The 27,542-nt window shown below is 39.5% G+C and overlaps 1 protein-coding gene and 2 pseudogenes across 2 annotated transcripts in view; 1 reads left to right on the forward strand and 2 right to left on the reverse strand.

Annotated features, from left to right (window-relative positions):
* STK32A (serine/threonine kinase 32A) overlaps window positions 1–27,542 on the reverse strand; it is a 155,095-nt gene that overhangs the window by 80,656 nt on the left and 46,897 nt on the right. For both annotated transcript variants that reach the window (XM_069102656.1, XM_069102657.1), the window contains exon 4: window positions 25,371–25,522. In XM_069102656.1, the coding sequence (XP_068958757.1) occupies window positions 25,371–25,522 (152 nt within the window). The remainder of the gene's footprint in view (window positions 1–25,370; window positions 25,523–27,542) is intronic.
* Window positions 13,771–14,392, forward strand: LOC138172791 (chromobox protein homolog 1 pseudogene; annotated as a pseudogene).
* LOC138172828 (speckle targeted PIP5K1A-regulated poly(A) polymerase-like) lies at window positions 15,575–17,348 on the reverse strand (annotated as a pseudogene).

Below are 27,542 nucleotides of genomic sequence, written 5' to 3' on the forward strand. Positions count from 1 at the left end.
TTAGTCCCAGGTCAGTCACTGATTTATTCCTAAAACCTTTAACAAGTCATCTTTGCTCTTTAGACCGGTTTCTTTCTCCTTTTTAAAAATTTTAATTAATTTGTTTGCTTCCTTTTAGTTTACAGGATTCAATTCCACAATTCCTTGAGTTTCACATTTTGTCCCCCCCCCTCCCCATGGCGGCATATAGTCAAGTATAGGATCTGTAAATACTTTCACATTATACGTTAGTTAGGTTATAAGGACGGATTGTACCAGCTGGAATGAAAAATGGTAAAGAGGACATAAAACCAAAGAAGGAAAAAGATCAGGTATTTTTCTTCCACCTGGATATAAACTCAGTTCTTTCTCTGGATGCACATATTTCTGTCCATCATGAGTCTTTTGGGATTGACTTATATCACTGCATTGCTGAGAAGAGTCCAGTTTATCAAAGTTGGTCATCACACATATGTTGTGTCTGTAATTGTGTACAAATTTCTCCTGGTTCTACTCTTCTCACTCAGCATCAGTTCTTTTAAGCCTCTCAAGGTAAATATGAAGACCGTCTGCTCCTCGTTTCTTATAGCACAATAGTATTCCACAGCATGCATATACCACAACTTGTTCAGCCATTCTCCAATTGATGGGCACCCCCTTAATTTCCAATTCTTTGCTACCACAAAAAGAGCTGCTATAAACATTTTTGTACATATGGGTCTTTCTCCCATTTCTATGATCTCTTTGGGATATAACCCTAGGAGTGGTATTGCTGGATCAAAGGGTATGAAAGTATTTATAGCTCTTTGGGCATAATTCCAGATTGCTCTCCAGAAAGGCTGAATCAGTTCACAACTCCACCAGCAATGCATTAGTGTTCCAATTTGCCCACATCCTCTCTAGCATTTGTCATTTTCCTGTTTTGTCATCTTAGCCAATCTGACTGGTAAGATGTGGTACCTCAGAGTTGTTTTGATTTGCATTTCTCTAATGAACAGTGAATTAGAACATTTCTTCATGTACTTATAGATATCTTTGATTTCTTTCTCTGAAGACTGCCTGTTCATATCCTTTGACCATTTATCAATTGGGGAATGACTTGTATTCTTATAAATTTGACTCAATTCTCTGTATATTTTAGAAATGAGTCCTTTGTCAGAGACATAGGTTGTAAAGATTCTTTCCCAATTTCCCACCTCCCTCTTAATCTTGGTTACATTGGCTTTGTACAGAAGCTTTTCAATTTAATGTAGTCAAAATTATCCATTTTACATTTTATAATGTTTTCTCATTCTTGTTTAGTCATAAAGTCTTTCCCTCTCCACAAGTCTGATGGGTAAACTATTCCTTGTTTTAGGAGACTGCTTACAGTATCAAACTTTATACCTAGATCATGAACCCATTTAGACTTGATTTTGGTATATGGTGTTAGATAATGGTCTATGCCCAGTTTCTGCCATACTATATTCCAGTTTTCCCAATAGTTTTTGTCAAATAGTGAGTTCTTATCCCAAAAACCAGGGTCTGGGGGTTTATCAAACAATAGATTACTATAGTCATTGACTTCTGAATCTTGTGTGCCTAATCTATTCCATTGATCCACTCCTCTATTCCTCAGCCAGTAGTTTTGATGACTGCTGCTTTATAATACAGATTGAAATCTGGTATAGCTAGTCCACCTTCCCTAGCATTTCTTTCCATTAATTCCCTTGATATTCTGGACTGCTTATTCTTCCAAATGAATTTTGTTACTATTTTTTCTAGCTCTATAAAGTAGTTTTTTGGTAAATTAATTGGTATGGCACTAAATATATAATTTAATTTAGGTAAAATTGTCATTTTTATTATATTAGCTCGATCCAGCCACGAGCAATTGATATTTTTCCAATTAGTTAGATCTGACTTTATTTGTGTGAAAAGTGTTTTGTAGTTGTGGTCATATAGGTCCTGGGTTTGTTTTGGCAGGTAGAATCCCAAATATTTTATAATGTCTACAGTAACTTTAAATGGGATTTCTCTTTCTATCTCTTGCTGTTGAATTTCATTGGAAATATATAGGAATGCCGTGGATTTATGTGGGTTTATTTTATATCCTACAACTTTGCCAAATTTATTTGTCTCAAGTAGTTTTTTACTTGATTCTATAGGATTCTCTAAGTATATCATCATATCATCTGCAAAGAATGATAGTTTGGTCTCTTCTTTGCCTAATTTGATTCCTTTGATTTCTTTTTTTTCTCTAATTGCTACTGCTAACATTTCTAGTACCAGATTGAATAAGAGGGGTGATAGTAGACACCCTTGTTTCACCCCTGATCTTATGGGAAATGCTTCTAGCTTGTCCCCATTACATATAATACTTGCCTATGGCTTTAAATAGATGCTACCTATTATTTTAAGGAAGGCTCCATTTATTCCTATACTTTCTAATGTTTTTAATAGGAATGGATGTTGTATTTTGTCAAAAGCCTTTTCTACATGTATTGAGATGATCATGTGGTTTCTGCTAGTTTTATTGTTGATATGATCAATTATACTGATAGTTTTCCTAATATTAAACCATCCTTGCATTCCTGGAATAAATCCTACCTGATCAAAGTGTATTATTCTTGAGATAAATTGCTATAGTCTTTTTGCTAGTATTTTATTTAGAATTTTTGCATCTATATTCATGAGGGAGATTGTAGACCGAAGTTTTCTAAACCAAAAAATTGATGGTGTTAAACTCAAAGGGTCTGTTCTAGCCCTAAAATTTCATAATCAAATATACCCGTATGGGGGGAAGGAGTTATATGCCTTGGCAAAGAGGGAGGGGCAATAAAGGGAGAAATAGAAAGAGGCCAAAGCTATTTGCCAATGACCTACACCACCTTACTTTATTGTCGCAAAAACTTCTAAGACTTGGAACAAGTTGATCTTTCAAATGAGGACAATAATATTTGTACTACATGTCTCATGAGGCTGTTGTGGGGATCAGATGATATCATGCATATAAAATGCCAGGACATCTATAAAGTGGTACGTAATCATTACTACTATCATCGTTACTAGAAACAGGTTCAGTCAGGTGCCTGAGAATTGTCTTGAGCAGGCTTGGACCCACACTACTATCTCCATTTTGGCTCAGTTGGAACCATGGCAAGGATCAGCAGAGGCAAAAAGCAAGCAGGCATTGGCTAGTCTCTACCCAGCCTTTTTTTCTCTCATTGTTTCTCTTACATCTAGGAAGGAAAAGTCTTTAAATATAGGCAGCAGTTCTCTATAACAAAGAATGAAATCTAGCAGAAGATATAGGGTAGGAAGTCAAGGCTCAAATACTTTTGTCTAGACTTGAAAATAAGTTGATAAAATCTCTATTATGAAGTATGCAGGCCTACAGAGGATGACCATACAGGTCAGTGGTTTTCAAACTTTTGGGTTTCAGGATTCCTTTATACTCCTAAAAATTACTGAGGAACTTTTGTTTATGAGGGTTATATAAATAACATCTTAATATTATAAGGGAATAATTCTGACCTTTCAGACCTCCTCAAAGAGTTCTGGGTACCTGTAATGGGAATGTAAATTTTAAAGATCTTCCCTGCCCCTAGGCTAAAGTGCACCTGGAGCCTGGGGTGGGAGGCTTGTTTTTCAGTAGATACTTTTTGATTGGCCAGTGGGTCCAAAAGGTTGTTACATTCTCTGAACCAACAGAAAGGTTCCCAGACTCCTGCAACAACAGCACTGTCCTTCACCAGTGGACAGTATTCACTCTCTGTCTGCAGGACAGTCTCAGGAGCTCTTAACCAACAGCCAGGTTCCAGGACTTCTTCAACAACAGGACTGTCTTTCACCAGTGGACAAATCTGGCAAAACAACATCAAAACAGACAGACAAAGTACCAGCAAAACAGCCATGTCTCCTCAGTCCTTGGCAGCTCCGGGGGCAGGTCTCAAAAGTCCAGGGCAATTCAAAGTGGCCCTTAGCAATCCTCTTGGTCTCTCTCTGCCTCCACAAGGGTGCTGCTTCCAAAAAGTTCTTCTGCCTCTCTCTCGTGTCTCTCCAAATCAATGTCACCAGCTCCTCCCAGTTCGTGTCTCTCTTTTCAAGTCAACAAGTCCATCCCATAGGTGGGATTAACAAGCTCTGGGTTTTAACACAATCAATTTGAAAACCAAGCCAATATAGGGGAATCTTTATATTCTATTACTATCACAGTACCCCAAGGGTTTGCAGACCACCCTTTGTGAAATGCTGATATAGAGGAAGAAGGTAAGGCCTAGGTAAAAAGAGATGGACTCCTGGTATATAGTATGAATAAAAATTTACTTATTAATAAATCCAGTTAATGTCATCTCTGTTCTTCTGAAGTACTTGCATATATCAGGAGTGAAATCACTGGTCTCATATTCTCAATCTCTAGAAGGTAAGGATAATGAGACGAGGCGGTATGTATGAGGGTATGGAGTGGTGTGGTGGGTGGCAGTTGATATTGTGTATATTAAGACAATCCCCAGCCAAACATTCAGACATAATGCAACCTCATTAAAATCTGTATGTTCATTTTCCAGGCTCATATTCTTTATCCACTATGCCCCTTAGTAACTAAAAAAGGAAATCTCTTTGTCTTCTAGTTAACCATTTTTGCAGACCTGATGATCCCCCCATTTCTATAACTATGTAAGTTAAGGAACCTATCTTGCTTTATTTACTTATTGTTGGGTTTTCTAACAACATGGATTCTGGATGCAGCATTTGGTGGTTTCGGGTGATATAGGATGAAGAATAGTGAAAGTCAAAAGATAGGTATATTGTTTTAAGATACATGGAAGGTATAGGTTGTATAATAAATTATCAATGATTATTTATATGGGAGAATTAGTAAAAAGTGTGATAAGTGATAGGAAAAGGTAGTGGAGTGGTTGTATATCGAGAAGGAAAAATAGATGAACAGTTTGAGTGTTACACTAAGCATCCATAAAACATTATAACAATAGTAGAATTTATGTAATACTTTAAGATTTGTGAAATACTTTACAAATATTAGTTCATCAAAAGAGCTCAACCAAGGCCTTCACAATTCTGGGGAGATCTACTCTGTGGAAAGATGAGGAATGGAATTAAACAGGATGAGAAGGCATAAATGAGATATGGTCTAAACCATTAGAGCACTCATATTAATTAGATCACAGATACATAGGGTAGTGGAATAGAGTACTGAACTTGGAGTCAGGAAAAACTGAGTTCAAATCTAGTATAGACACTAGGACTGTGACCCGGGCTTGCTACTTAAATTTTGTGTGCCTCAATTTCCTCTTCTATAAAAGGGGAATAATAGCATCTATCTCCTAGGATTGTTGTGAGGATAAACTGAGATAACTCATAAGAGTTAACATTTATATAGTGCTAACTATGTGTCAGGCACTGTGCTAATAAGCACTTTACAATTATTATCTAATTTTACACTCACAGAAAAACACACACATATATATATATCTCACATATAAATGGTGTAATTATCATTAATAATAACAAATCATCCTTAAAGATGGCTACTACACTACACTGCTGTAATAGTCACTAGTGCTCGTTCTGACCAAGGGGCCTATGAGTCTGTTTCTGTGAATGTTATCTGGAGATAGCTCTAATCCAAGAATCTGAAAACTGGAAGTTACCCCCTAGAGAGGTTCTTAACCTGGCGTCCATGGACTCCCCAAGGGATCAATGGGTAGGTTTCAGTGGGGTCCATGAACTTGGGTAAGAAAATACTTGCTTCTTTTTTTTAAACGAACATTTCCTTTCCTTTGTAATCCAATGCATTTTATGAAGAATCCATAGACTTCTCTAGATTGCCAAGGGGTATGTGACAAAAAAGGCCAAGAGCCCCTGAACTGCAGTCCAGACTATCCCCCCTCTTACAATGTTGGCATTCCCCATGGAAGGATACTTGAACACTGATTGGTTACAGAGTCTCCTGAAATATTGAGTAAGTAGTAATGTAGTAATTGAGTAAGTAGTAATTGAGATAGTAGTAATGATTATGTTTTGTTGTTCAGTTGCACCTAACTCTTTGTGACCCCATTTATGGTTTTCTTGGCAAAGGTATTGGAATGAGTTGCTATTTCCTTCTCCAGTTCAATTTTAAGATGAAGAAATGGAGGCATGCAGGGTTAAGTGACTAGTCCAGGGTAACACAATTAGTATGTGTCTGAGGTCAAAAGTGTCAGACACAACTGAAAATGACTCAGCAATGAACTGGAGATGACATGAGTGAAAAAGGCAACATACACAGTGGTGTTATTTACCTAAAGGGGAGTTATCAATGCATAACAGCCATAGAAAGCATTGCTATTTTGCAATCTGAAGATAATTACAATAATTAAATGATATGTGTGCACATACTGAAAAAAAATTCCTGGGCTTATATTAAAATTTTGATCATAAATTAGTTCTGGTAAACAGTAGGTAAGGGAGTGATATAAATAATCTTTTCTTTCATCCTTATGAGTATACTTTCACCCACTGTAGGTGTTTTCACTCTGATGGTTACTTTACATGAGGCTAATTTTGATCATGGTCAGTGGGTTTCAGTGGGATTTGTTGGAGAGTGTAACAGGCAAAAATAATTCTATGTGCTAAAATGTCGGGAAGAGAAATCAAGATTTCTCAGAGTATGAGCTAGGAGTGTTCATAGCAAGTTCTCAGATGCCTTGAAGGAAATGTCAGCTTTTGTGCTAAGAGGTCCCAAGAGAGTCAACAAGAGGATGTTTCAATGCACTTTATTTTCATTTAAGTGAAGAGGCTGAATTTAGAAATTTTCAATGCAACGGGGTGAACTTCTACTCATGCTGCTGAATGAATTTTCCAAGATCAACTCTATTAGAGGCTTCCAAAACTTCAAAGAAACTAGAATGATGTGGAATGGTTGTTCTCAGAGATGGTTCCACATTTTATCATAGATAATCTGAACTCCATAGGGTTCAACTCTAAAAAAAACCTGGTGCATCATATCTTCAAGAAAAAATAAAAACCAACATTAAAATCATATGATTATATCAATAGATACAGAAAACAGCTTTAGCAAAATATAACACCTGTGCTTCCTGTATTTTTAAAAACCAGAGGAATAGAAAGATTTTTTCCTAAACACAATAAAAAAGTATTATGTGAAACCAGGGTATGTAGTAGAAAAACATTTTCCCACTACAAAACAGCGTAGGACTATACACTCTACAATACTATTTCTTTTTAAAAATGCTAGCTAGTACAATAAGACAAGAAAAACAAATATAAAGAATGGGTATAGTCATAGAAGAGGTTAAAACATCTGCATATGAAGATATGAAGATATATTCAACAAAAACTAATTATCAAGATAATAAATGTTATTAGCAAGATAACAGTATTATAGATCAGAGCTAGAAGGGAAGTAAAAAATCATCAAATCAACCCTGCCTCCCCATTTTATAGATGAAGAAACTGAGGCACAGGTAGGTTACATGATATGTCCAGAGTTAAAAAGGTGTCTGCTGCAGGACTTGAATCTAGCTCTTCCTCATTCCAGTTCTAATATCCTATTCACAATGCCATACTACCTCTCTGACAGAAGAAATTGATTCTATTTGTAAGTCTTCAATCAGAGACTGGACGATTATTTGTCAGGTTTGTCATAGTGGGGACTCATTTTGTGTGTGGCTTAGATTAGCTGGCTGCTCTCAAATTCCAATTCTGTGAAACTGATAAAAATCATCAATATTTCTATATAGTTTTCAAAAAAACCCAGAAGAAACAGAAAAGAATTATAAAATTCCTATTAAGGAAAATCATTTTGATTGAATATAACAATTTGACAGAAATAAAGGGAGAATTAAATAGAGTGACATATACATTATATATTTATATCTATAGATTAGGTCAATATTATAAAGATGGCAATACTACTTTAATTTATAGATTTAATGAAATGTCTAATCATAGTACCAATAGGCTATTACATATAATTAGACAATGATTTTCAAAATGTATGCACAGTAACAAGTGGAATTAGTTTAAAAAAAAAAGGCAGCAGGAAAGATTATTTGTATTGCCAGGTCTCAATCATAGTAATGTCTATTATGTGTCTGACATTGTTTTAGGTGTTACAGATAAAAAGAATGAAGCAATCCCTTCTCACAAGGACCATACATTTGAATGGGGAAGGTACATATAAGTATTTTTGGAATAAATATAAAGAGAATAATAAATTGGTACTAGGTGTAATGGGAATGCAAATTTGGAAGATCTTCCCTGCCCCTAGGCTAAAGTGCACCTGAAACCTGGGGTGGGAGGCTTGTTTTTCAGTAGATACTTTTTGATTGGCCAGTGGGTCCAAAAGGTTGTTACATTCTCTGAGCCAGGAGAAGGCTATATAAGTCCTGATGTGTAGCTTTGTTTTGGGGGCTCACTTGGAGAAGTGTTCTGTGATTTGATCTGCATTCTGGGAAGCTGTTGTCCAGAGCCCCCCCGGCTTTGAAAAACCCAGATGTTGACTGGGTATGGATATATGGTTGGACAGTTTGGAAATCTGTCTACTTGATCTGTCTTGATAATTCTGCCTGTATACTTTGAAGTTCGGGGTGCTGACCTTTTTCCCTTGAACAAGGTAAACGATATATGTCTGACTGATTAAAGTAAGCTTGTTAACCCATTTTGAGTTGCTTTTCTTTAACAAAGCAGATCTAAGAACCTGTGTGAGCAGCCACCCTGGGGACGCCGGGGTGCTTGCTCCTACACTAGGTAAAAAAACAACAACATAGGTTTCCTCCTCTCTCCCAGGGCCAAGTTTCTACCTCAAGGGTCCTATCCTTCTCCCACTTCACTGTTATCTCTCCCCACCTCCACCCCCCAACCCCAGCCCTCTAGCCTTGTCTCTACTCAGATCTTGATGGTCATGATTGAACCCTACAGGCAGACTGCTCCACCTTATTCCACCTGAGTTTGTCCAGCACCAGAGTCTCTTAATTAGGGCTTGGATAACTAAGATGTCTTCTGTTCCTCATGAGAAGCATCATTTCTTCTTCCATGTCATCTACCCTTAATGTGTATTCACCAGTCATCAAAAGCACTTCTGTTATCTTATTTGTATAGGTAGCCAAACATTTAAAAAATCCATATGGCTAAAATGGGCAGATATCCTCAATCTGAAGTCCCAATAATACTCCTAGAAAAAGGAAGGATGATTTTGTAGGGAATGTATCTTATAATTATGAACCTGGTGATGGACAGTATGTCTGTGCTGGGGCAGGGTGCAGCCTAGCCAGATTTGGAAGTGCTCTTCACCAGGTAGACCACAGGTGATGATGAATTTTTTAGTCACAGTAAATCTTGTACATCATCCATTAAGTTGTATAAGGTTTCTGATTTACATTTGTGGAAAGAGTCCCCACACTGACAAAATCATATACTCTTTAATTACATGTAACTACTATATGATTGTCATGGTAGAGTTCATTATGCTTTTCATATACTTGTACAATTGCTTGTACAATTTACATGAATTACAGATGGCAGTTAGACAAAATAAAACTGTAATAAGTATATAAACTATTGTTTAGTTCATATACATCTGAAAGAGAGAGGGACAAGGGAGAGAGGGGGGAAAAGACAAAGAAAGGGAGAAAGGGGGAGAAAGAAGAGTGAAGAGACAGAGATGATTTTATTAGTGTGAGGGAATTCCAAATGTGAAAATATCTCTACCAATGCTATTTATGATCTTCTAAGAAAATTCTTAGGGTTTACAAACCTGACTTGCCTATCCATAGTCATAAGTATTTGTCAGAGGACAGGACTTGAACCCACGTTTTTTAGACTCTAAATCTAGACCTGTATCTACTATGCCAGGCTGCCTCTCAGGATCAAATTTTTTTTGGACCACACCTGTGATTCTGCCCCCTTCACAAGGATAGTCTCTACTAATATAGATCAGTATCTAATTTGTAACTTGTAGTTTTAAAAGTTGTCATGGACTCCAATAGGTTAAGTGACTTGTCCAGGGACACTCAGTTAGTAAATGTCAGACATGGGACTTTAATTCCAGTCTTCTTAATTTGGAGGGCAGCTCTCTTATCTTATAATAGTTATGTGATAATACTTGCTGGAGTGACTAATTCAAACCACAGGATTTGACCTATGTGCCTCAAACCTGTAAAAATCTAAAATCTTGCTTGATCCTAGAGATGACAGATTTTTAAAATACAGTTCAGAAGACTTGTTTTACTTCTCTACCTCTGTATTTCTTCTGGCCTTTGGGTTTCAGTGGGCAGAACGTGAGAGAATTATTCTATTCATTGCCAGCAATGTATTCACTTTAGAGTGGTATCTCTTGAAAACTCTCTGGGGAAAATCTGGTTATTATTATTTTGTGCATAATCTCACGAGGGAGTTACCTCTGGGAATACTATAGGCAGTAAACAGGGAATAGGGGATAACAACATATTGCCACAAACATTACAAAATAATTATTTTCAAGTCATGTACTCTGATGGTAAAGGGGACTCTGACCCAAAAGCTCTCAAATAGCACCCCATGTAAGTAAATGCAGAATTTATGTGATTTTTTTTTAAAAAGGGCCCTGGACCACATCAACCTGTTTCAGACATACACTCTAAGCAGGGTCACTCTGGGCCACTGCTGAGATTGGAGACAGCTACTTGTGATTCAGATGGTAGAAGAGTAGGTCTTGACCAGGGTGATATGTGAGTCAGGCCTTGAGTAGGCTGAGTAATTACACAGCCTGGCTCCTTTTCTAGCAAGTGACACATGGTAAGACAGAAAGTCCAACTTTCTGCCCCTTTTAAATACCCTCTGTTGGAAAGGTGGTTTGTCTTCCCTGATTTCTGGTCTTGGAGTTCCAGGGCAGAGAGAAACTTTACTCAAAATCTCCAGCACTGTCTTCAGTAAGCAAGGGTTCATGCTCTCTGAGAAGTCCTACCTGGTCCCTGTCTCCCCAAAATGGTGCCTAGACACAGGTAGAAATCTTTTTGATTATTAGGGTAGCAACTTCCTCCACTCTCAAAAATGGCAACCTGATGACTATATGCTTTTCTTTTATCTGACTTGGGCTCATTGAAGGCAATGGTGATGTGGGATGCCTTGCCACCCAACCATCCATCAGAGGTTCTTTGCATTGAATAGGGTTGGGGTAGGAAAGGATAAGAAAATAAATCAGAAATTCTGACAACTGGAAGCATGTGTATGTATGTGCACACACGCATGACAGGAAGATTGTGAGTTCAAATGCAGCCTCAGACACTTACTAGCTATGTGATCCTGGGCAAGTCATTTAACCCTGCCTCAGTTTGTCATCTATATAGTGAGCTAGAGAGAGAAATGGCATGTATATGTACATGTGTGTATATATATATGTATATAATATATCTATGTGTATGTATATATGTAAATATATACACACATATTACCAGGATATTTATGGGCTCCTGTTTTGGAGATACTCTGGTAGTGCTATTCTCTTATGAGATGGTTCTAAAAAGTGTAAAATTTAGGTTGGAGGGACATTACATGATTTGTGGTTACATCATTTCTCTTGATAAGAAACAGCGTCATGTAATGAATGCAAAGAGCACTGATCTTGCAGTTGGGTGAAACCTGGGTTCTAATCCTCTCTGTAACCGTGAGTAAATCCCTTAACTTCTCCCAGTTTCCTCACCTACAAAATCCGAGAAAACTCAGCAATCTCTAGGATTCCTTCCTACTCAATCCTTTATCCCAAGATAGTCCCACCTATTAGGGATGCCATGAAGGGGGTTGTTTTATAAGGCAGGAGGTCTCACTAGATGATGTTGCAAGTCCCTTCTTAACCTGAGAATCTGATCCCTCAATTTACTGCCTTCTCTGTGAAGCCTTTCTTGATTGTCAAGGTGAAAATGACCTCTTCCTCCTTAAATGCTTCTTACACATTACCAATATTTCTCTTTTGCCCTTTGTGTATTTCTCCTTATTCTCCCACTAATTAGGCTAAAAGCCCCTTGGGAGTAGGCCCTATATCATGTCTGTCTTTGTATCTTCAGTGCCAAACAAAGGGTTAAGTACACAGTAAAAGTATGTCACTGTTTTCTAAATTCTTGAATTACAGAACTTGTTAAACACACACTTTGCCTGGCTTTTTCTGTAGACTTACTCTCCTATATTAGTGGCCTGCTGCAGTGGCTGTGATCACAATTCACGCCCATTCCATGTGTATAAATTTCCATTCCAATTCAAGGCTGCTTGTTCCTTCAATTACCAAAAGCCCAGGTGGACCCTTGATATTGGTGGAAACAGCTGATGTGGAAAATGCCCAGGGGTAGTTTCTGCAGCTGCAAGCTTGATCATAATTAGGGAAAGCCAACTAGGGAACAGGCTTGAGGAGGAGCAACGATTCCTTATGCATAGAAGCTGCCTGCTTAGGCTGTTAGTAGCCTATGACTACTGTCCAAAGAGGTGGGAATGAGGCCTTTATTTAGACTAAAATACAAGTCACTAGATCAGCCTGACTGTTTTTAACCCTTGATTTGTATTTGTAGAAAACATGCCAGTCAAGGCTCTGTTGGCTTGATCAGGTAAAAAACTCTAATGTCTGATACATAGCTAAGAACAAAAGTTACTTTTCCCTTTAATCAACTCCCTCACTTACAATAACACCTGCTTAAGAGACCACTGCTGTTCAGGGACCAACGAGTAATTGCTTGAATTTTACAAAGGACAATTGCATTTCCCTGAGGAGATATGCATTTTGAACTTGTATAATGAGCCCATATGCTTAAGGTAACTATGGGAGGCGGAGCAAATGTTCTAAGGTGATGAAATTAACTTCAGAATGGGGTGGTAGTTAAAAATGTATTATGTTTACTGACGGTGAAGGACTTATTGACAATCATGATAATACTTGTACTGTGTTTGGTCAGTTGCAATTACTTGAGAGGCAGCATATGATAATATCAAGGAACCTTTTGAGTTGGAGGTCCTTGCAAGGATCCAAGACAACTCCAAAGGATTTATGATGGAGAATGCTGTCCACATCCAGAAAAAGAACTATGGAGTCTGAATGCAGATTGAAGCATATTATTTGCTCTTTTTTCTGTTTTTTTGTTTCTTGTGGTTTCTCCCATTGGTTCTAATTCTTCTTTACAACATGACTAATGTGAAAATAGGTTCAATATGAATATATATATACATATATATATGTAAAGCCTGTATCAAATTACATGCAAACTTGGGGGGAGGGGAGAGATTGGGAGAAAATTTGGAACTCAAAATCTTAGAGAATTGGAGGTCCTGGGTTCATATTCCCATCCTCTGAAGCTTACTATTTCACTTTGGCAAAGTCAGATAGTCTTCCTGGGCTTGTTTCCTCATTTGTAAAATGAGGTGATTATACTAGATGAGGTCCCTTCTAGCTTTAAACCTATGATCCTATGGACAACCTTGTGATGTAGGCAGGGCAAATCATCTTACACATGAGGAAACTAAGGTTCAAAAAATCTAATTATTTTGAGTGATATCACAAAATAGGAAAAGTGTCAGGGCTGGGACCAGATGAGTCTTAAGTTTTCTGGTTTAAGGTTAACTTTAAAGTAGATATGACAGAACCTTGACTTGAACCCAAATTACCAGTAACTTCAACTAATTTTTTTTCTTTCTTGTATTTAATTTTTAGGACAGCGTGAGTCAGATAATTGATTATAAGAAAGGGAGCTTAAAAGGAAGAAACAGATGGTGAGGGAGTCCAGCTCTGCATGTGGAGATTGCTATATGCAGTAGGTACTTCATAAATGCATGGTCATGTGACTGACAGGAATCAGTTTTCATATCAGAAACCTGTTAGGGACAATGACAAAAAAGAAAATTAAGAACAAAGTGGAAGAACTGCATGATAAGAATGAATATGGGCCAGAAAAAATCCTTGACCAGCGACTAGTAAGTGGCCAAGTACAATACCTTGTAAAGTGGAAAGGCTACTTGGAGGACGAGAGTATTTGGGAACCAGAAGATAACATAGTGTCCTGACCTCATTGAGGAGTTTTTAAAATCCCAGAAAACAGCCCATGAGACAGATGAACGCAAGGAAAGCAGAAGCAAAGTTAGCTTGCATAACAGAGGCATGAGAGATGAGAGCAAACCAAAAAGCAAAAAAGAGAAGTCCAAAAAGCCAGAGGATTTGGCCCAAGATTTGGAGGCAGAAAAGATTATTGATGCTGAAAAATCCAGTGAGGCACTGAAGTTCCTGGTGAAATGGAAAAACAGTGATAAAGCTGACCTTGTTCCTGCCAAGGACGCCAATATCAAGTGGCCCCAGCTGGTCATTAGCTTCTACCAGGAGAGGCTGACTTGGAAAGGGCCAGTGGACTAGAGTGGTAACCAGAACTAATTCTATCTTCAGCCAGCCTCTAGGTTGCTATAGTAGTCAGTGGATTTGAAATAGGTGAGGGAAGAAGAGGCTGTGTTTGTCTCGAGGCCAAAGAGGCGGCTTTAGATGTCCTTGGACAAAAGAGCCGGTGCTTTGCTTGTGTCCTGTGGAATCGCAAGTACATTAAACATCCCACATTTCTGGACTGGATAAGTTTGCCTGCCCATGCCAAGTGAGGGAGAAAGTGATTTAGGCAGGAATTTATACTTTGCTGAGCAGAGGCAAAGAATCCTCCCTGAAGAACAAAACTCGTAGAGTTAGGTGTGTGGGAGACCAAAAGGAGACTACAACTTCTCAAAGACTCTCCAAGGCCTTCTATATCGTGTCGCTAACTCTGTTTTTATCCCATAGCATTGTGTCAATTTTGGCTCTTACTGATGTATCACTTAGAGGTGTTGGGGAAGGAAAAAGTGAATGGAGAGGGTCATTTTTGTTGTTGTCAAAATGGAAATGGGGGAGATAAAAGGATGAGAATTCAAAGTCCAGAAGCTTAACTTAAAAAAAAAAATATCACTGGCAATGTAAATGAGCACTACAAAAGAACTGTTAATGTTTTTCAATCATGTCCTACTTTTCATGACCCCATTTGTGGCTTTCTTGGAAAAAATACTGGAGTGGTTTGCCATTTCCTTCTCTATCTCTTTTTACAGATGAGAAGACTGAGGCAAACAAGGTTAAATGACTTGCCAAGGTTCACACAGCTTACTTAGACAACTTACTACTGTCTGAAGTCAGATTTGAACTCACCAAGATGAGTTTTCCTGAATCCAAGCCCAGCACTCTATCCCTGCACCACCTCACTGCCCTAGCAAAAATCTGTATGAGTCTGCTAAGATATATTCAGCCTAAACTTGGTGCACTCCTGCTAGAATTACTTCAGGGTGGTTAGAGACAGAATTATTTTAGGACTTGAGAAATGGCAGGAGACAGAAGCACACATAGGCCAATCTGGTGTTTAGTTTAGGGCGCTAATTTTTTTTCTAAAGTATAAAAGCACTTTACTACCTCTTCCTCTCTTGTCAGTCACCTTTCTCACACCCTATGGTGTCTCAAGGAGTTCAAAGTTAGGGTGGCTAGGTGATGAAGTGAATAGAGAACCAGCCCTGTAGTCAGGAGGACCCGAGGTCAAATGTGGCCTCAGACACTTAACACTAGCTTGTGACCTTGGGCAAGTCACTTGCCCCCAAATGCCTTGCCTCCCCACCCCCCCACACACAAAGGGAAAAAAATAGTTTGAGGTAGAAAACTGTAAGACATGATGGAGATTAGGTTATTGGCCCTGAAAATCCTGGACCTGGGTGAGAGTGAGGAACTGGCTGGTGGGGCTAACGAGCAGATAAGGTGAGAAGAGACTGCTGGGCCTCTGACTCTGGTTTCTGCTTCCTCCTCTCTGGTGCTATCAACTCCTGGGGCACCTGGGCCTCTGCCTGTACCCTTTTGGTTTGTTGCTGCAACTGCCTACCCCTCTACTGCCCAAGTCACACTTGGTGCCAAAGATGTACAGAGCCAGGTCTGTGTTATCCCCAGCCCTGTCTCCTACCCTTGAGCTGCTTCTACCTCTTCAGTTTCTGGGTTTTCCAGTTGCTTTACTTCCATTTCAACCAAATGCTGCCCAAGCTTCTGTGACCACCTCCCTGACTGCTCCAGGTCCCCTGTGGCTGATGGTTGGCCCTCCTTGCCATTAGCCACTGCACCATCCCTTCCATCCCAGCTTCTCTTTGGTGCCTCTCAGATGGCAGGATCTCTTCTGCTAATAGTGGCCTTTTACTTGGTCCTCCCTGGGGACACTCCTCCTCCTATCCATCTTCTGTCCTTCATCTCTTGCTACTCTGATCTACCTGGACCCCAGTACTGCCTCTAACACCAGGGTGATGGCAAAACAGAGTTGGGCAGAGGGAAGGGAGTAACAGATTGCAGGGGGTAGGTAGAATTGGGCTGCAGGAGAGGAACCAAACCCCAGTCCCTGCCCCTTGGAAACCTAAGCTGGAGGCTCTGGCAGTAATTAGCCAACCCCCAACAACAGTTCTTCAGGTGACCTGGTCTTAAATCAAAAGGGGTTAGGGGCCAAGGGGTAATCCTCCTTCCTCCTTCCCCCCATTCTCCACTAGAGTGCAGGCCCTTAGAGGCAGTGGTTGGCCTTCCCTCAGTGACAGCAGCAAGTCTCATAGCTCCCAGATGGAGACACGGGCAAAGAACAGGGTCAGGAGGGCACTGTGGTGGGACACTGGTTGGTATTGAGCTCTAGGCAAGAGGCCTCAGTCTAGTCATTCACCTCAAACATTACTTTTCACCTGTCACTGGGTGAGTTTTGTGAGGGAAGGCAGGTCACTGGTTTGAGGGAAGCAGAGCCCCAAGAAAAGCAACTCATAATTCCTCAGAAGTCCATTCCCTGTCAGTCCTCCCGCCCTGAGCCAAACAGCACAGGATATAGATCAGAGGTCATACCAGCCCATCCAGGTCAGAGCAGAGATTCAGGAACTGTGAATCATATAAAGCCAGCCTGTTACTGAATGAGATATCACCATGAAGACCAGCCGGCCTGTGGCTGAACTGGACCCTTGGGTGACAAAACAGGGCAGCCAGGACACTGTGAACCCCAGGGGGCTCAGCCTCTGGGGACAGACTGCACAAGTTCCAGCACTGCCAGCCCCTCTCCCTCCTACCCCTTCACGACTCTACCAGGTTCTCAGTCCTTGCCCAAGTCCCTTTCTCTCACCTCTTCCTGAATAATTAAGGCCTAGGGGCGGCTAGGGCCTCAGATGTGGGGGGGTGAAGGTTTCAGTCTTGGGGAGTAGCTGGGGCCAAAATCTACAAGGGAAGCTAGAACGGAGGCCAAGGCTTGAGGATCCAGAAGAGAAGGGGCAGAGCCCAAAGCTGGAAAGGGGGTGGGGCTGCTGCGGCCCCTCCAAATCCCCCAGATCCAGTAAGAAGTCCCGATCACAACCATGATCAAGCCATCTGCAGAGGGGCCAAAGGGGCTGAGGTCACGGCAAGGGAAGGACTGGTCCAAGACCCCCCCATCAGTGTCGGGACGTGCCCTCAAAGCTGCTGCTCAGCCTCAACATCTGGAGCCTCTGCCAGGGCCAGCGTGGCAGCTGGTCATCCCGAGGTGCCCCCTGGCTGACTTGGAGCTGGAGGCTAGCATTCCTTCCCTTCCAGAGGCCGGCCGGCACACCCCGCGGTCACAGCCAGCAGGGCGGGGCCACGGCGGGGACTCCGAGTCTCCTGTTTCAGCAACAGAGAAAGCACAGCGTCATCCCCCTCTACGTTACTGCAGGCTCCAGGCCCAAGGCCCAGCAAGTATTTGGGGCTGGACCCGATTCAGGCCATGGGCAATACCGCTGACAAGCACAGGCCACACCCGCCGTGGTGCCTGAGCCTGTCGCCTGGCTTGAAGCACTTCAAGGCCGCGGCATTTCTACTCCCGAGGCGGGCGTCCAGGCCTAGCCGATTAGCGTTTGTTCGGTGGCAGACGCAGTGTCCGAAGCCCCGCACGACAAAACCTCCACGTCCAGGTCAGTCAACAAGACTTGGCTACCGCTCCAGAACCGAACAGGGCACGACTTCCGCCATTACCGGAAGTGGCTCACCCTAATATGGAGAAATCTGAAGGCACTTCCGGCACTTTCGAGGACCTCAAGAGTCGTCAGGCTTTGGCACCAGGTTTAGGCAGCACGAGGAGACTCCAGCTCCATACTTCCTTGTCTAATTTGTTCGCAGTAATGCGATTGGTCAGCTCTGGGAGGTGCCTGCCATCGATTGGCCCAGACCTAACTTGAATATTCATGAGCAAGGGCTGAGAGGCCAGTCTACTCCTTGGAAGCACCACGCTGATAGGACTCTCTTGCCAACCATAAGACTCTCAACTCCATCTCCTGGGTAGCAGAAGTCACCAGTGCGGCCCCCCGTGGAGAAGGGGTGGGGGTGGGGATGGGAGTGGGAGTCAGGGTGCGGGTGGGGGAAACGCAGCCTGAGGAGGGAGAGCCAAAACGCTAATTCACTGAAATCAAGAGAGAATACTACAACCTCTCAACTCAGCCCTCAACTTGTCTAGCCAGCCCATAATGTGTATGTGGAAAATGCTGCAAAAATATTCCCATATTTTTAGGGAAGATAATCTCTGAAACCTTTTTTTTTTTAGTTTTGTTTTTTAATTCTGAAACTACTGTTGATGGGGTTCTAACAATGATAGTGCAAATTTAATCTGATCAATACAGGGTTGAAAACTTTAAAATTAAACTTGTGGAAAAGAACAACCATTTAGGCAATGGTTCCTTTGAAGAAGAAAAAAAGCCTTGTGAAATTGAATTTCTTTAAAAAAATTCTTGGAATTTCCTTGTACCTCAGATATTTGGTGTCTTGAATCATGAGACTCACTAGTTCTCATGATCTGTATTGAGACTATACAAGAACTTGGTGCAAAAAAATTTTTTTCAAAGCATATTTCTTAGGTTTCTGTGAAAGATGTGATTAAATGTAAAGTAGAATTTTAAAAAATTGACTCAGTACAGGATGAACTGAGGGTTAATTTGACATACATTAAGTTCAGTTTCTAGCATCTTCTATACCCACAATTTTAGTAATAACTTTGCAGAATGATTAGTTTGAAGCTCATAAAATCCTTCTTAATCATGGCAGAAAGTTAAGATTTTATAACCCGCTCCACCTTCTCTCTGTCCCTCCAGCTATATATATATATTTGCTTTTTGGAGGGCAGTTGGGGTTAAGTGACTTGCCCAAGGTCACACAGCTAGTTTTTTGGTGTGTTAAGTGTCTGAGGCTGGATTTGAACTCAGATCCTCCTGACTCCAGGGCTGGTGCTCTACTCACTGCGCCACCTAGCTGCCCCTGGTGTATATATATTCTTTTTTTTTTTTTTTTTAAAGCAATTGGGGTTAAGTAACTTGGTCAAGGTTACAGGGCCAGTTATTTCTGGGTGTGGTGCTAAGTATCCCTGGTATATTTTTAAGGCAGGAAACTTAAAGAGCAGAGTTTAATACTTTTACCATCAGTTGCTACAAGTCTTCTGTTTAAAACTAGGAGACTGTAAACAATAACATTATGTAATGACTAACTTTGATAGACTTAACTCTTCTCAGCAATGCAAGGATCTAAGACAACCCCAAAAGAATCATGGTGGAAAATGTTATCCACATTCAGAGAAAAAATTATGGAATCTGATTGCAGATTGAAGCATACTATTTTCTCTTTTATGTTGTTTGTTTCTTCTTTCTTATGGTTCCTCCCATTGGTTCTGATTATTTTTTACAACTTCATTAATGTAAAAATATGTTTAATATGAATGTATATGTAGAACCTGTATCAGATTGCAAGTTGTCTTAGGGAAGGTCTTGGGGAGGGAGGGAGAGAAAATTTGGAACTCAAAATCTTATGGAAGTTAATGTTGAAAATTAAAAATAAATTAACAACAATTTTTAAAAAGACTCTTCTGCTTAAATCCTAGGTAACAAAACTTAAATTAGCTAGGTTTCCTTCCTTATCCCCTAAATTCTGGTTAAGTGAGATTTCACTAGAACCACTGAAGCTGTTTTTTTCCCTTGTCCATCTGTCAGTCATGTTCACACAACCTGGAATATAATAGAAGAGAAATAAAAAGTTGTCTAATATGAGATCTTTCCTTAGTATGTGTAATGGGAATGGGAATTTGAAGATCTTCCCTGCCCTTTAATAGACCTGGGGGGGTGGGGGGAGTTTGAAGTTTCCCAGCTGTGAAGATAATCGCTGCCCCCTGATAGGCTGAATGTAGTCACATGGAGCCTGTGGTGGGAGGAGTTTGCTGAGAAGAAGCAGAGCCCACAGAGAAGTTGGTAGAGAGCTAGCTTGGCAGTTGGAGACAGCTGGAGACAGTTGGGGAGGGAGGAGCTCAGGCAAGGAGATACGGAGTTTTGTGAGTAAATATTGGTTTGTGAGAAGTCCAGAGGATGGCATGGCTCTCAGCGTTATTATGGCTTCTGAATATCTTTGGTACTATGAGGGAATCAGCTTATAGGTTTTGGGATTTGGTTTTCTGGTGTCTAAACAAATCCTTCAGTGCTATCCTCTATCTGGAGAGTTTGGCATATTCTGTTATGTGATACGTATAGTCATGGTTTTTATCGTGATTGTGGGTGCTGTAAATATTGCATTGGCACTACAGTATGCTAAAAGGAAGAGAATTTCTGTCAGGAAAACAAATTAGCAAACAATTTAAACTATAATAAAACTCAAGATGAAGTCAACCTAAAATTTAAGGCAAGCCCTATAAAAGTGAAGGAAGTAGATGGGAAAATATGGTATGGAGGAAAGAACTGGGTGTGAAGTTGTGGGCACTGGGTTCAAGACCTGACTACTACTTGTATAACCTTCCCAAGTCACTTCAAATCTCTGACCTCAATTTTCTTATTTGTAAAAGGAAGGATTTGGACTAGATGGTCTCTAAGGAACTTCTAACTATGAATTCTATAATAATGAAAGGAAAAGTAGCTTCCAGGGGTTAAATGAAGTTTTTCTCCACTGGAAGATCACTGGGTAAATTGAAGCAAAAGAATGGGTTGAATTTTTAAAGGAGAAATTCTTAACTTAAAAAAATGTGAGGGCTTATGAAAGGGGTTTTTAACTTTTTTGTGTGTCTTGAACACTGTTGACAATCTGGTGAAACCTATGGGCCCCTTTTCAGAATAATTTTCTTTTATAATGGAAGGAAATGCTAAGTTTCTCTTAGACATTAGTGAGAATAAAGATATAATTTTCCACATCCAGGTTCATGGACCCCTTGCAATCTAGCCACGTACCTTGTTGGGGTCCAAAGACCCCATGTTAGGAGCCCCTGGATTAGTGAAGGTTGGCTTAAAATTTCCTGTAGTGACAAAATCTTGTTCGAGGTTGCACAGGGAGAGCGGAATGATTTCACATGGTATATTGGTAATGAAAGGACAGAATAAAATCACTGTAGCTCCTGCAAAGATTAAGCTGTTAGAGAATTCAAATTTAGAATGAGGGAAAAAAACACCACTGTAGGAAATGGAAAATGAAACACAGACTGACTCTCTCTCTCTCTCTCTCTCTCTCTCCTTTCCTCTTTCCCTCTCTCATTTGGGAGTTGATTAAATAAACAGATTTCACTGTACAATAGAATACACTGTATTCTAAAAAGACAATGACCTGTTTTATGTATTAGTTCCCCAGGGTTGATCTGTAAGCATAAAATACAATCTTAATTATGTTTCCATTATTATCTACTGAATAAAGATGTTTTGCCTGTGCTTGACTATAAAAACTGAGTGGTACTGCATATTTAAACTTCAGTCACATTTAATTTGTTTTGGGGACTAAATTAATAGTTCACATAATGAATACATATAATTTACATAAAGAAAAGAAAAGGCAGTGTGGTGGAAAGGTCAGAGACCTGGTCTCAGAGGCAAGAAGAGCTGGTTTCAAGTCTGCCTCTGACATAAACTAGTTGTGTGACTGTGGGCAAACCCCTTAATTTCTCTCAACCCTAGGCACTTCTAAAAAACTATGTTGTAGACTAGTTGCTCATCTGCATTAATGGACGGAGTTTACATACTAGAAGTTAACTACAATTGATGAAATAAGTGGTCCAACATTTTCTCTCCCTCCCTCTCCCCAGACACCCCAGTAAATAAAAATAAATGTATACACATTAAACAGGTATGTTTCTACTTGCTGGTAATGCTTTACACATCTCCCTTCTTAGTTAGACTTTAATATTGAATAATTCATCTCTTTTTCTCTTTTAATCTATATAACATTTTATGGATCACATCATAATCCTTCCTTACTCTTTAAGTCTTACCCTGATTTCTAGCCAAAGTAATATTTAGTGCTTGGTTTTCCCATCCTTCAACCTCAGCCCTCCCTCAGGGAAGTGAGCAGACTGCCAGGTCAGTTCCACCCTCCCCCAAGGAATGTGGGCCCTTCCCCAGTCAGCCCACCTTCACAGAGGTGGGCAGGCTTCTGGTCAGGGAGACTTGGTGTGGGTCAGGGAGACTTGGTACCGACCAATCACTGTTTTTGGCCTCTGCAAGTTTCTGCTCATGTCATACCTAACCGTTGGCTGGATGGCCTCCCTTTAAAAGCTGAGGCTTTGCCTGAGATCTCTGCTGTACGACCTGGGAAGGTGGGGTGATATCTTGTCAGCCTGCTATGTGGCCTGATCAGCCAACATGGCATATATTAAAGGGTCCAATTCTAAATTGTTACTCGGGTCTTGCTTGGTTTTCTGGGTACAACAATATGATTATCACTTGAAATTTCAATGAACTTTTAAAAGGATGTAAGAAAAACAATACTTGACTTTTTCTTTTTGCTGAGTACCCATAGGTAACCCAGAGGCAACTTATGGGTACCAATAAGCAATCCATAGGGCTACTTAAAACTCTGCCACCAAATCTTATTTTTTTAAATTTTTATTTATTTATTTTTTGCCACCAAATCTTATAGAGAAGCTAGTTTAATTGCCAAGATCATAAGGAGAAAGACAGTTATAAGAGCTTTTTATAAGCTGGAAAGACCAATGATTGTTTAAATCACTTGTGCACACAAAAGTCCTCAGTCAGAAAAGATTTTGTTGTCAACGGAAAAACGCTAGTCCAAAAGTGGCACCACATTTGCTCCCACCTATAGGCTATTGTCTTACTGTGAAAGACACAACTTTGGACTGAATCTGCAAAGCAGGTGTTCATTCAATTCAAATGATAAGGTATCAAAGTCGAGGAAAATCTTATCACTGAATCATTCTTTTCAACTTAATATGCTTTTAACTAAAGAATAGTCTTGCATTACTATGCCCCAGCTCTTTATTCTGAAACCTTATTACAGGTCTGGAATTCATGCATTGGAATTTCCCTCCTGCCCCTGCTGCCTGCTCTGATTGGTTGCTTCCTTCCAGAACTTTAATTTAAGAAGGAAGCCCCAGGCCAGCCATTCCTCTCCAGAATGCACTCAGGTTATCCTTTACCATGCTCCCATGTCAGGTACCTTTATCTCTTCCTCCTACCCCACTCTTCAACTTCCTTTTATGTGTTGTTTTCTTCCATTAGAATGTACACTTCTTGAAGGCAGGGGCTGTCTTTCTTTTTGCTTGTATTTGTACTCCCAGCACTAAGCTCAATGCTTGGCTCATAGTAAGAACCTAATAAATCCTAATTGACTAACTGACTGAATAATACCAAATATAAATGGGTGAGAAAAATGCTTTGGAAGAGGATTCCAAAGTAAATTTAAAAATTTCAATCTCAAATTTAAAATTCTGATGACAATTGATTTCAACAGTTCAACAAACAATTAAACACATACTAAGCCCCAGATGCAGCAAGCCAAAGAGGTGAGAAATCTGACTTTAGAGACAAGATAAATTGGGTTTGAATTCTGCATTTAATACATATTGACTGTATGATCTAGGCAAGTCACTTAACCTCCCAAGTAACTCTCCAAGATGATGCATTTTAACTTGGTGTCTATGAACTTAAAACAAAACATTTAGCTAACTATATTTCAATATAATTTTGGTATAATAATGATTTCCTTTATAATCCTATGTATTTTATTTTATGCATTTTAAAACACTATTCTGTTTCCCAAATGACAAATGGTCAAAGGATATGAACAGGCAGTTTTCAGAGGAAGAAATCAAAGCCATCTATAGTCATATGAAGAAGTGCTCTAAATCACTTTTGATTAAATAAATGCAAATTAAAACAACTCTGAGGTACCACTTCACAACTATCAGATTGGCTGATATGACAAAAAAGGAAAATGATAAATTTTGGAGAGGGTATGGGACAATAGAGACACTAATGCACTTCTGGTGGAGTTGTGAACTGATCCAGTCATTCTGGAGAGCAATTTAGAACTATGCCCAAAGGATAACCAAACTGTGCACCCTTTGATCCAGCAATACCACTACTAGGTTTGTATTACAAAGAGATCATAAAAAGGGAAGAGGACCTCCATGTACAAAAATATTTATAGCAACCCTTTTTGTGGTGGCAAAATATTGGAAATTGAGAGGATGCCCATTAGTTGGGGAATGGCTAAACAATTTGTGGTATATGAATATAATGAAATACTATTGTTCAGTAAGAAATGATGAACAGGCAGATTTCAGAAAAACCTGGAAAGACTTGCATGAACTGATGCAAGATGAAATGAGCAGAACCAGGAAAACATTGTACACAGAATCAGCAACATTGTATGACGATCAATTATGAATGACTCAGCTCTTCTCAGCAACATAATGATCCAAGACAAGTATAAATGACCCATGATGGAAAATGCTAACTACATCCAGATAAAGAACTGATGGACTCTGAATACAGACTGAAGCATCCTTTTTTTCATTTACTTTATTCTTTCACTTTTTTTTCTTTTGATATATTTCTTCTTTCACAACTCTGACTAATATGGAACTATATTTTACATGATTGTTCATATACAACCTGTATCAAATTTGCCTACCATTTTCAGAAGAGGGGAGGGGAGTAAGGGAGGGAGAAAAATCTGGAATTCAAAATCTTGTAAAAATGAATGCCAAAAATTGTCTTTTATTAAAAAATAAAATACTATTAAAAAATAAAAACATTATTCTGAAAAGGGGTCTCCAGGCTTCCCCAGACTGCCAGTGGGGACTAGACACAAAAAAATGGTGAATCCTGGACTAAGGCTATAGATTGCAATGTAGCTGCTAATTGACATTAATAGAGAGCATTCCTCACTGAAAAGTCCTCATTTTTATCAATGAAACCACAGGTTTGGACAAAAATAAAAGGGCAAGGTACTGAGGATACAAAGACAAAACATATGAAATATTCTTTGCCCTCAAGGACCTTATAGGGAACTGGAACAAAGCTCTGTGTGTGCATGTGTGTGTGTCTGTGTGCTGATAGTGGTGGAAATGGACTCCAGAGAACCCCAATCTCCAAAATCTCAAGAGAAAAATACTTACCATAAATTAACCAGAAAGGGGTGTTCCAGACATTGCATGATCTGAAGCTCCTTGAAGACATTTCTTACTTCATTGCGCTCAACACACTTCTGTTTGTTCATGTACTTCATGGCATACATCTTCTTGGTATCATTCTTCTGTACAATGCAGACCTGATAGAGCAAATCCAAGTGAGGAACTGATTAAGAGAAACAATATCATGTTGGAGGTAGAGAAAAGAAATGTAGAACTCCTTTTTAGTAGTGCTGGCAGGGTTTCCTTGTCCAGCTTATGACTCTGAAAAGTTCCATTTTTTAAGACTTCTAATCAGATCTAAAGAAAAATATTTTCAGGTCTCCTGAACAGTGTTAATTCAGCATTCATATTTTCTCAAACTCCTTCCCATTTATTTTATCAGACATTTTGGTGATTTTTTTGGGAGAAAGCTTTGAAACTTTATACTATCATTAAAACCTAAACTAGATTGCCCTGAATCCCTTTTTGCTGAGATGAGATCTAACAGTCAGTGTGAACAATATGGAAAATTTCTGTAATCTTCACAACCCAGATGTTGCTTCCTCCATTAGTTTTTCTCCAGTGTTCTGGATAGTAATAACCTTTTCCCTCCTTGGACAAAACACTCTGTTTTGTCTCTTTTTAATGCTTTTAGGGTTAGTGAGAAAGAGTGGACCTGTGATTTCATTAATATAAGGAGCTCCTAGAGGAGAGAATGACCTTTATCAGTGAAGGTCAACACCTTCTCTGCAATTTATTGTCTTAGTTGTCTAGACCATTGAGAGGTTAAGTGACTTGCCCAGTGTTAAACAGGCAACGTGTCAGACTTGGGACTTAAGCTTAAGTCTTCCTGGCTTTGAGGCTGGTTCTGTACACTCTAAGCTCTAATCACTTCTTTTAAACCATTTAACTTTATTATAGTGTATTATAGTTATCTCTGTGTACTCTTCCCTTCTAGACTCTAATCTCCATAAGGTGATCAGGTCTTAAATTTAATATGTTCCCAAAGGAGTTCGAGGTGAGTGCCTTAAAAAAAATGGCAGATGTGAAAAGATGTTATAGGAATTGGAAGAGGGGAGGAGAAGATAGAGGAATTAGTAATTTCATTTTCAGTATTAGTGCCTAAGGTATGCTATGTCACAAAATGCATTCTAGAATAACTCAAATGAAAGACTGGAAAAAATATCTGCTAGGTTCCACGATCCCTAATCAGCAACCAAACTTCTCTTGATTTTTTGTCTTCACCTAGACTTTCACTTAGTACTTCATTTCTGATATTCCCTACTGGTTAGTATTTCATTTTTGCAAGGATTATATATAGAAATATGTATGCAAAACAAGAAAAAAAGAAATATGTGTGCATATCAATATAATTAGGTTTAGGATTAAACACACACACACACACACACACACACTCATACAACTTCTGCTAAAGGATTGAAGAATTTTGTCTGAAAGCATTTTCCCTGAACCACAGAAGTCCTGAAAGTTGCTTTGTCAAATCAACTACTGCTGGAGCTCCTGATAATAAAACTGGGTGGTTGTTGCTTTAAAAAAATTTTTTTCCCTTTAGTATAAGGGAGATTTTGTTCTTTTCCCATGCCTACCATATTGCCTCTCTTGTACATCACAACTGCTTAGTAAATATTTGTTGATGAATTAATAAAGGTCTTTCACACAGGAGCCCAATGAGTAGTCTTGACTTTAATTCCATATGTTTTAGTGATGAGTATTTGTTCAATATCTAGGTATAAGAGATAGACATTCCTTAAATCCTAGTGAAAGTCTCTAATATATTACAAGGATGTTCAATTCAATTTGATTTAGCAAGTATTTATTGTAAGTCTATTATGTACATGGGTCTGTAATAACCACTGAGGATGCAAAAAAAACCCCAAAACCAGTCTTTACCCTCAAGGAGATTTATTGGACAATATAATTTTAAGAACAGTGTTCTAATGCTGGTGGGGGTATGGGGAATATGATAAGAAAGGAGCTTGTATAGGAGGCAGAACCTGAGAGGCGAAGTCTTTGGCTTTGGCCTTGTTCCTGTGTGAGAGCAGCTCTTTCTTTGATTACAGTCCTTTAATGAGAATAGCTCAGTAGGGAGTTGGAAAAGGGCTATGAGCAACAGCAAAAGTGAGGAGGTAAACAGGGAGCTTTTCTGTCAAAATTAGA

This window comes from Petaurus breviceps, unplaced genomic scaffold (genome assembly GCF_028583685.1).
Source record: "Petaurus breviceps papuanus isolate PSGF00001 unplaced genomic scaffold, PetGlider_PUasm1.0 551, whole genome shotgun sequence".
Lineage (NCBI taxonomy): Eukaryota > Metazoa > Chordata > Mammalia > Diprotodontia > Petauridae > Petaurus > Petaurus breviceps.